The following is a 10,936-nucleotide window of genomic DNA, read 5'->3' on the forward strand; positions in this document are numbered from 1 at the left end:
AATTAGCATCATTTTTTTCAAATTATTATATAATTATTACTATTTTTTTTTTTTTTTTTTTTTACTAAATTTCACAAACTTAAACTATTTTTATTCATTTAAAAATGTCATTGTAAAGAATTTTTAATTCGTGATTAAAATTTGAAAATATTTTATAGTCCTGAATTATTAAGCTTTAATTATTTTGTATTAATATAAAATAATTAGTTATAATTTTTTTTAATTTTTATTCTATATTTATATTATTTAGTTTAAAATCTACAAATAAGATATTAAAACTTGATCTAATTAAAATTAAAATTTCAAAATATAACGAAAATATTGAAAATAAATTTATTGTCACATATTAAAAAAGAATCGAGACTTATATTGACAAATTAAATTCTTTATTCTCATGTGAATGAGATTATAATCGCACTACCTTGGCCATATTTCTTTAGTAGACAACACATAACTCACACATATGAAGGCTGCTTTTAATGTTTTATCGGACACAGTTTTATAATTATAAGAGGCACTCAACCTCATATTGTTATAAAGATATTTGCACTATTCATATAATACAACCATGGAAACACCAAAAAGAACAAACTTGGTCGATGTGGTGGATAACATTGATCGAAAATGATCCACAAGTGTATTTTTTTTTTTTTTTAAAGGTAATTCATACGTTAACCTACGTATGAATCCGCATATATATATATATATATATTTATATATATAAATGTATGTATATATATATATATAGCTGATTTACATCTTAATTTGTGTCAGTGTACTTCTGTATCTACGTTCGGTGTTTGTGTATGTACAATCGCTTCTTTATCGTTCGGATATTTTTCGGATAGTTTTAAAAATTCATTGGAAACTTCATTGGCTTGTTCGACACTTGGACTAGTCGGTGATTGTGTCCTAATTTTATAAGATGCACAGTCTTCAACTTTATTAGATTCTATCCTTGAAATATCCTTGTCAACCATAACGTCTGTTGCATCTGTTGTTCGGATAGTCGCAACATTGACTTTTATATCTTGAGGGGGATTCTTGTCAACTGCAGACGACGACGATGTACTGATCGGGACCGGCTTGGTTTTGGCACTTTTACCTTTAATGTTATTCGGAGTTGGGGGTTTATGTTCGCTTGAATCTGTACCTGTTACAATATCCTGTTTTTTCCATTTTGTACGCCTATTCTGAAACCAAATTTTTACCTGTTTGGTAGAAAAGAAATCTTCGTTAGACATTTAATTACTTAATATATTCAAATTTCAATAATAATTTTTCTACTGTTTTAACATTATATATTTTATTAAAGCATTTAATATATATATATATATATATAACCTACTATTAAATAGTCGTAAACTTTAAATAATGAATATATGTTTTATGATATTTATAATATTTGAATTTAAAACCTAAAGCAAGAATTTTCTGCATATTCGAAATGCGATGAAATTTATTTTTAGTGAATATTCTTTTATAAGTAAATAAAATTTTATGCATTCTTGAATAACTGCGGTGAATCATTTGAATTGAGAAATGGATTTTTAATAAATAAAAATTTTATGATATAAAAACTGGATATTGGAATCAAATTGAACTTATTAATTTTTGTGATTGTAAAATGTTTTTTGAATAGAAAATTTAATATATAACTGAAAGAAACATGAAGAAAGATATAGAGAATTGCTCTATTTTCATATTTTTATCTAGTTCAAATCAAGTATAATAATATCCATAACTTTAAAACTATTTAAATTTATATTTTAAGAATTACAAGAATATAGATAGATTTTTTAAAAGTAAACAAAAAAAAATGATAAAAATTGGGTTTCTTTTATACTTTAGAAATAATTTTATTCTGCAATTAAGACTGAAGCTATAATCCAAGCTCGAATTTATACATCAAGTAAATAAGCAACACACATTAAAAAGCCCTCTTAAATTAATGTGAAGTCCAGGTCATACTCTCTTTATCCTCAAATAATAATAATATAGGCCTATATTATATATTAATATTGGGAGTGGGGAAGGATCCTGTATACTGTAGAGAAGAGTCAGCAAATCTGAATTATGACAAAAGCTGATTAAAAACTAATGATCTAATTAAACCATAAAAACATTCTTCACAACAAAATTATATTTAAAAAAAATTGAAAATTATTTCTTTAAAATATGAATTAAAATCAAATTATTTCAATTTAAATACATGTGACTCAGAACTAAACTCTAGCATGCAGTAGGCTTTATGTGACATTGACATGCGGGTATACTGTTTGGCTCGACCCTTTAACCTATCTAATTTTTGATCACGTGTAAGGGATAGATTATAATTTCAAATTTAATAAGGATATTTTCAGATTTAATAAGGGCATAATCGAAGATGACAATTTGGGCGGAGTGCAGTTGGTAGCAGCAAATTAACTTGGGCGTTGCTGTTTTATAATAAATTATATACTCTCTGTGAGTTCTGAACGATAATCTGCTTTTGGACAGTTGATAAATTCTATTTTATTTAATTTTTCGAGTATTTTAGAATTAAAATAAAGTTTAACAGAATTCTCAGACAGCATTATTATGTATAGACTAATTTTTGTAGACCTATTCTTAATGCGACATCCAAGCTGTTTGACTGTCTGCCTGTCTAATTAAGTCAATATTTTTTCTAAATCTGTTTAAGCATAGGCCTAGAAGAGTGAACAGGCAAACAGTTTGACTAAATCTTATAATATTTTATTTACATTAATAAAGTTAATAAAACAATTTACATCCTAAATCTCTAGGTATATTTTTCTTGCTGCATATTCAGGAAAATTAATTATTGTACTATAAAATGAATACAATTTAATAAATAAGTTATTTTTCTTGCCATTATCGACATTATTACGGCAAGAAAACGTCTGAAATTTAAAAAAAAAAAAAAAGTTGACAAAACCAAAATATAATAATTTTTACCATAAAAAAAATCGTCTATAAAAATCAACTGTAATTTAAAATTAAGTATTTGGCATATAAATAACTAAAAACGAAACATAAAATTGAATTATTCCCTTGAGGAATTCCCTATTTGATGTAAAATTGAAATACAACAACTAAAAGCACAAAGTTATAACACGTTATAATATTGAGTTAAATCAGATTTCATTCGGTCAGGAAATTGAACTGAATACACTGAATTTATTCTCATATGATGCTTACTCCTAAATTTGCAGTTCAAAACTGCACATTAGAATCATATAAAAGCATTTATAAGTAACACAAATATAAAAAATAAATCTTACTATGTCTCTAGGTAAATACATCATATTCTTCTCAACACCTAATTAAATTACATTAGGCCCTCGATTTAATACTCTTCTATTTAACGGAGAAAAAAATTTCTGTCCTAAAGGAAACCGAAATTTGTTTTTATGTAATAGGGTATGCTAAAGGGTCAATGAGTTTAATGAGTATAAATTACTCAATGTACTGTACATTATAATAATATTTTCATACATCCCGCACACTATATGTTCGTTATTAATGTATGTTTTTAAAATACATTCGATTTAATAGACATTCGGCAACAGCGAATACCTCTTCCCTCAATTAGTTCATTAATTAAATCGAAAGCTTGCTGAATTTAAGAATATGTTTTTAATTTTTTGAGCTTCTTAATTGTCAATTTATTCAACAAACTTGATAATTAAGAAGCTAAGAATAGGCCTATATAAAGCAATAAGCCTATATACTGTATATATTTGATAACATTTAACATCAAGGCCTAATTTAGACTTGTTCAGGTCTTTAAACTATAACGTATAAGAGGCCTTTTTTCTATAAAAAAAAAAAAATAATAATAATAATAATAATTTAAAAGAGCGAAACCTTAAGTTGTAAATTTATAGCACATGGTCTAAGCTGAAGTTTGTTTAGTTAATGTGAAAAATTCTACACTGGATATAGTCTATCATTTACAATATATTCAGACTTCAATATAGTGCACCATTTGTTTGCTGTACTAAATAGTGTGTAGCATTAAACTGAAATGGTTTAACAACAAGAATTATACATATAGGCTATATATATGATTTACAAAATTCAGTTTGAGGGTTTAAAAGTGGAGTAATTTGGTGATAAAAATGTCGCTTGTAATTCAAAATCATATATTTATTAATATACAAATGGTAAAATGTTCTCTATTTATCATTTAAATAAGCGCTATAACGAAGTTTGACTGTATATATATCTAAGTTTTAATGGTTTTAATTGAAGAAGCAAACAGTAGATATGTATGTATATATATTTTTGAGAAAAATATAAACATTTTTTTAAAGATCTAAATTTTTATTTAATCGCAAAAAGTGTAGAATACTTTTATCGGAAGTATTTTTTTTTTATATTTTAAGACAATAAACGATATTCAAGAAATTTAGAAAGAAATCTATTACCTGAAGAAAATTTATATTGATCCTATCATGCGTTATTCGTTTACAAACTTTTTCACAAACACGAGCCACTTTATTGTTTGCTTCTAAAGAGTTTTCACGAAATTGGACTCATATAGACCTATAACAATCCATATGCAATCCAATTACGTTTCACTGAATATGAAGGCCAATGTAATATCCATTACATAAGCCATAATAGTTTGAAGGATCGTTATCTTTTATGTTTTGCTAGCTATTGGATTTTTGTGGCATTTTAGTATTTCCTTTTTCGGATTTCTATTTAATTTGACTAAATATTTAAATTTCTCAAATAAAATCGAGTTTATTCAGATTATTAATTAGGTTTAAACATATATTTTATGTTATAGTGATAGAGACTTCGTATAGAATATTACCATTTCGATATTTTTAAAGACAATTTGAATGATTTTAAAAGAAAATTTTGTCCAAAATTTATATAGTCCCATTAGAAATTTTGGATAATTTTAAGAAATAAATCGCATCGTAGTTAATTCCACAAATTATATGAAATAGCGTATCGAGGTATCGTTGTATTGTGTATTTTCAACGTTCCCATTACAACAATACGACGAAAATTAAGATATTTTCATACACGTTATTATATTTAATTAATTTACTTCTTAATTTTTGGTTAAGGAGGAATATTTTTCATCTGATCGTCCCTAAAATTCACTTATTTCTATGCCTACATTTTTAACATCTTTATCTAAGTAAATGCATATTTGTATAATTATAGTAGACTCGATATAGTAAACAATTCTGTTAAACTGATATTCTTTATGTATGTAGCGAATTCTTGATATAGCGAATGATTTAGCTCAGTTCTTTGAAAGCTCACTGTATATAGTACTTATTCCCTATATACAAAGAAATCCTTTAATACTATTCTTACGTCTTACACTTCAAAATATCCTCTTTTATATAATCTAAAATGATATTTTTCATACGACATTCAATCTAAAATCATTGAATTAATTCATTTTATTGTATCATTTAAAGAAATTATTGTATAGTACATTTATATACAATAAAATACAATTTACTTTGTTTATTTTAAATTTACCTTCTTTATATAAAATTCTTAGAAAATTAAATTTTTTAACTTATCTCTATGAATATGAATATCATATATTGTATAAGAATATCAATAATTCAAGATTATCCACTCTAAAAAATTAATAATAATAAAATATATATATAAACAAACTGCCAAACAAACAATATTTTCGAAATTAAAACGCCTAAAGGTTTAAATTTAAGTTTCTTGCGGTGTTATTAGTGAGTTTTTACTATTTTTTACAAGGCCTAAATCTTTATTTTGTCATAAATATGTGTTAAACTAGCAAACAAAACTACGTGTAATAAATATATTGTAAAGCAATAAAGAGAATTCACAGAATTTGGAGAGATATCATCTAAAGAAAATTTATATTGATCTTGTCAAACGTTATTTGTTTACAAACTTTTCACAAACAGGAGTCACGTTATTGTTTCCATCAATAAAGAGTTTTCACGATATATAAATCTATAATAGTCCGTGTGCAACCCAATTAATTTTAATTATAATTTTGTGATTTTCATATACCATTTTATTTCCACGTACATACAGTACATGTACAAATCAATTATTTTGCATTATTATATTTTGTTTTGTTCCAATTTTTATATTCATAGGCTTAATTCTTTCAAAATACTTTTTATGTAGAGTGTCGCTTAACCTTTCGTTTAAAACGTGCGTATTTAATGAGTAAATGGTGTATGTAAATGGAATATACTGTAATAACGATACAGCATTAAAATTATATATCATGCAACAAAGAAGAAAGTACTATAAAAAATATATATATACAGATAGCCCAAACTTCAATTAACCACGTTTATTTTTTGGCCCAAATAGTTATCTGAGTAGATCAAAGGTCAATTCATTGTATTCTGTTCGGCCAAACGATGTTATGGGTGGCCCAAAAGTCAATTAACTATATTTTCTTTCGTGTGTTTCCAGATCCTGTACGCTTGTGAATATAAATGGTAAACTAAATTTCGAATAACGTTGTTTTAGTCATAAAATTGGCATAAATGTGATAAAAAAAATACGCAACAATTAGAAAAATATTTATTAAAAAAAACAGTAATATATTTAAATTAACGTGTTTCTAAATATTTACATACAAAGGTTAACTGACTTTTGGACTATTCCGTAATATATATTTCCTCATATAGGCTGTAACATTTTGAAATGGTAAGTGGTGTTTAGAATATGAAATAGAAATTATCTTTTAAATAAAAATAGTTATATTTCTGGCAAAAGAAAGAGTTTGTTATCAGTAAAAGAAAAATCAATTAAATGCAAAATAGAAATGAAGCTCACTAAAGAGGAAATTATACAACAAATTAGATAACCTGGACGATAAGGGAGATGTACAGTACAAACGAAAGTGTAAATGAACATAAATGCTATAAAAATAATCTTCATAAGTATTTATCGAATCAATTTTTTTGATCAATTTATTACATACCAACTGCGCTTAGTTGAATGCCAGAAACTTTACCCATTCACTGTTCTGCCTTTATTCACTCTCAAAACCTTCAGGGCTTGATATTAAAGATGCATGAATTAATCCCCTTTGTAACCTTCTATCCCAGATTACGTCAGCAGGTTTCCCCCTGTATGTAAATCCTCCTTCCCTGAGGACTATAAGTTGTATGATCGAGCCGCTCCCTTTGATGAGGGAAGAAGAAAAATTGCCTTAATTGGGATTTATAAAAGAGAAAGGATTGCTGCAGCAAATAGGCAGAGGCATTAAATTTCTTTTGCCTATTGCTATGATTCATTTAAAAATTCTCTAATTCTAAATGTTCACTTATTTGTAAACATTAAATTTTCTAGTCGTTTGAAAGGTAAATATTAAAGTAAGACAGTATTATTAAATTTAATTTACTAAAATTATATTTAAGTAAATTTTAAATAATAAAAGCAAATCTAAGCATAAATTTAAGTACATTTTGATCAAGAATAATAGAGTTTAACAAAGAATAATTCATTACAATTATAAATTTAAAATATATAAACATTATTTACAAAAATTATTGATATTTAATGTACAGTACAATAATAATACGATAAATATTTGAGTGACTTTTAAGTAAAAATAAATCATTCTTGTATCGTTTTATAAGAATTGATTTTTATAAAATACGTGTCAGGAATTTTTTTATACTTTTTTTTTATAGCAAAAATAAATCCCAATAAAAGAAAGAAATAATCTAAGTAGGAATTAAATAAATGATCTGGTAAAAAGATAATCGTTAAATCATTTCTGTTGGGTTGCCGTGACTCATCGTTTCTATTCCAGTGGAAGAAGGGAGGAAAAAAAACTTTTTCATTGAAGACTGTACCGAAATGGAGAAGGGGAGGAAGAGAAACGAGAATGCCTTTAATTATGACCTACAAATCGATTTGTCGGGGTGGATATTGGACGTGATTAGTGTCCGATCTGAACACGAATAAAGGATCAGTGCACAGTCACTGGCTTAAGAATGGTTCTATTACCAGGACGTGTAATTAGAGGAGTAATATTGCTTTGCTTACTCTGTTGTGATGGTGGAAGTTGTTTGAGGTATACGCATCGCGGAGCGATTAATTTTGGATATTTTAATGGAATTAATCGTATGCGGGAATGAGTAAAGACATCTCTGGCGGCCATCTTTGTGTTAAAGACAACGTTGATTTCTTTTATATTTAATTTTTAATAAAATAAATTAAATAAAAAATAGGTTTTATTGTTGTTATTATTTTTATATTTTGTCTTTTATTCCTTATTTGTGTTTAAATTTAACAGTAAAATAATTTAAAATATCTTAAAATTTATATATTTTAACATAAACGAAGGCATATTTTTAATTGTTAAAGAAATATCCATAATTCACGGAACAAATCTTTAAAAAAATGTACTTTTTCTAATTTAAAACGATAATTTAATTCGTGTAATATATTAAACTTTGTAAATTCATTTATAAATTTACAATTAACAATCTTAAATGTCGTCTAATAAAGCAGAAACAACTCAAAAATTTATTTTAGGCTTTTAAAAGTTAAAAAAAAAACTTTCGAGTGATTTAGACTTATTCTATCAATAAATCTATGTATCAATCAATAAAACTTTTTGTAACATACCAAACAATTGGTTTGTTCCCCCCTCCCCTCTCTTTGCTATTGCCTTTATAGACAATTTCATCGCTGTAAGATTTTTATCCTTTGAATTTGATTCGTAGAAAATCGACAATGAAATTTCTTCTAAAGCGTAATAGATGAAACAAGTTAAATTGGGTAAAACTTATCTGAAACTCAAACAGATTTAGATGCAACTATATTTTCTATACTTACCTGAGTTTCTGTTACATTTAATAATTTGGCCATATCTGCCCTTTCACTTGAAGATAAATACTTTTTGACTTCGAATTGTTTCTCCAGTTCGAATATTTGGCGTCCGGTAAATGTCGTTCTTGCCTTCTTCTTCTTAATTTTATCATTTCCTTGTTCGCAACCAGAATTGCTGTTTTCATTGGATTGTATTATCTCTTCTGGTACTTTATCTTTTTTTCGTTTCGCATGTTTTCCAGTATTGTTTTTCGTACTACCTATTAAATAATAATGCAATTTTAAATAAATTCTTTTATAAAGTATTAAAAAATTTTTATTCATATTTTTCATAAATTTTAGAGAAAAAAATACTCTATATTCTTCTCTTTTTCCTAATTTTTATACATTCTCCAACACTCTCTTTCGTTCTATATAGGCTATTCTATATTTTACTCTATATTATCTCCTGTAGACAGAAAACAATAAGAGAAAATGTAGAGGAGTATATAGAGGAAAATGTTGAATTAATCATTGTGTTTACCAAAGAAAAATACTTTTCAATATTTTCGTACGCTACTGGTTTCATATTTAAAAAATTTTTAAAAACAATTTTCTGAACAAATAAAAAGAAAAATAAATAAAAGATTATTTTAATAAATGTGTAAGTTAAACTAGAAAATTGAAAATTCTCTTATAATCTTCAAAAGGTTGATGAGGAACCACTTTATATCCCTTCATAAGTTCTACATTTATGGAAAATTTTATACCCTACAGTACCCCATACTATCTAAAATGATAATAAATAGGGTGCAAAGTCATTTGCTTCTCTCTCTTTCTCCCCCTAATAGTTGATGGAGTGAGGTTTCCATTCACAAAATGGTGGAATCTTGATTAAGATTTATGAATGCAAATGAAGCCTCTTTACATGATATTTAGGTAATTCCATTTTTAACATCTTGAATATTTTAAGTATTAAAACGGAGGTGGAAAATCAAAGTTTAAGAGGCCTAAAAGGGTCTAATATCTTTTTTTAGACTCTATTAAATAGAAAATCCTTAATGATCGAATTTAATCACATAATTTTAATTAAGTATTAAGAATTATACATATAATAATTCAAATAGAAGACATACTAGATCATTTTAAGCCTCTTAAATGTGTAGTAAGAGTTTTAAACATTATAAAACAAATGCGTATATCTGAATCATGACAGAAAATAGAATCGAATTAAACTTGTTTATTATCTTTATAATGTAATTAAAATTAATTAAATAATAAATTATTAGTAAAGAATGAAAGATAATGTTAATATTTAATAATTAATCAACAGTAAAAAGAACAATTTATGAAAGTGTACAGTACGTATCACCTTACACTTAAAATCAGAGAAATTAATAATAAAGGCACTTACGGGACAATTAACTTAAATAATGCCAAGTTCAACTCATAATTTACATGTTATAATTGTATTTTTAAGCATATTCGTGTAAAGACAAAAGAAAGATGTTAAGAGAAGAAGAACAGATTTTAATCTAAAGTGATGAGATTGATTACTAATTAATTATTTTACTCAATAATGATGACAAAGAACCTTAAAACGCTATTATTCTTTTCATTTTTTTAAAATGCTGATTTATGGTATATTCAGTTTAAAAGTATGTTAATCATTTGTATGATGGATGTACAGCGTATAGACGGTTTCGAATTACGTACAGAATAGTCTTCTGTTGCGAATCTTACCAGATGGTCCTTCTGAGAAGTCTTTTCTAAATTATGACTATTAACAAGAAAGTCTGTAAACGTATGTTTTTGAAATGCATTAAAATTCAAATATTCGAAAATAATTCTGAAAGTATTTTGTAATTTATATATATTTTTTAAAGTATTAACTAATAACGATGTATCGTTGATGAATTACGCTTTATTATTTGAAAAAAAATTATAGACCTACAATGAATAATTTCCTAATTGTTTAAAAGTTAAACAAGCGGAAAATTATTTTAAACAATTGAATATCTGTTTTTAAAAAGAATTTAAACTGTAAAATTATATCTTATAACGTAAAATAATACGCGTTATTCAATTGTTAAAAATTATATTTATTTCTATTTTATTATGATAA

The 10,936-nt window shown here is 25.6% G+C and overlaps 1 protein-coding gene across 1 annotated transcript in view; it reads right to left on the reverse strand.

The window, feature by feature from the left end:
• Positions 1–418: 418 nt before the first annotated feature.
• LOC111618460 (homeobox protein Hox-B4a-like) overlaps positions 419–10,936 on the reverse strand; it is a 31,465-nt gene continuing 20,947 nt past the window's right edge. The window contains exons 2-3 of the mRNA XM_023360003.1: positions 8,839–9,092; positions 419–1,211 (exon numbers count right to left, since the gene is read on the reverse strand). Coding sequence (XP_023215771.1) covers positions 771–1,211; positions 8,839–9,092 — 695 coding nt within the window. The 3' untranslated portion in view covers positions 419–770. The remainder of the gene's footprint in view (positions 1,212–8,838; positions 9,093–10,936) is intronic.

The sequence above is a fragment of the Centruroides sculpturatus genome, unplaced genomic scaffold (assembly GCF_000671375.1).
Source record: "Centruroides sculpturatus isolate CEXI.00-Female unplaced genomic scaffold, Cexi_2.0 scaffold5, whole genome shotgun sequence".
Lineage (NCBI taxonomy): Eukaryota > Metazoa > Arthropoda > Arachnida > Scorpiones > Buthidae > Centruroides > Centruroides sculpturatus.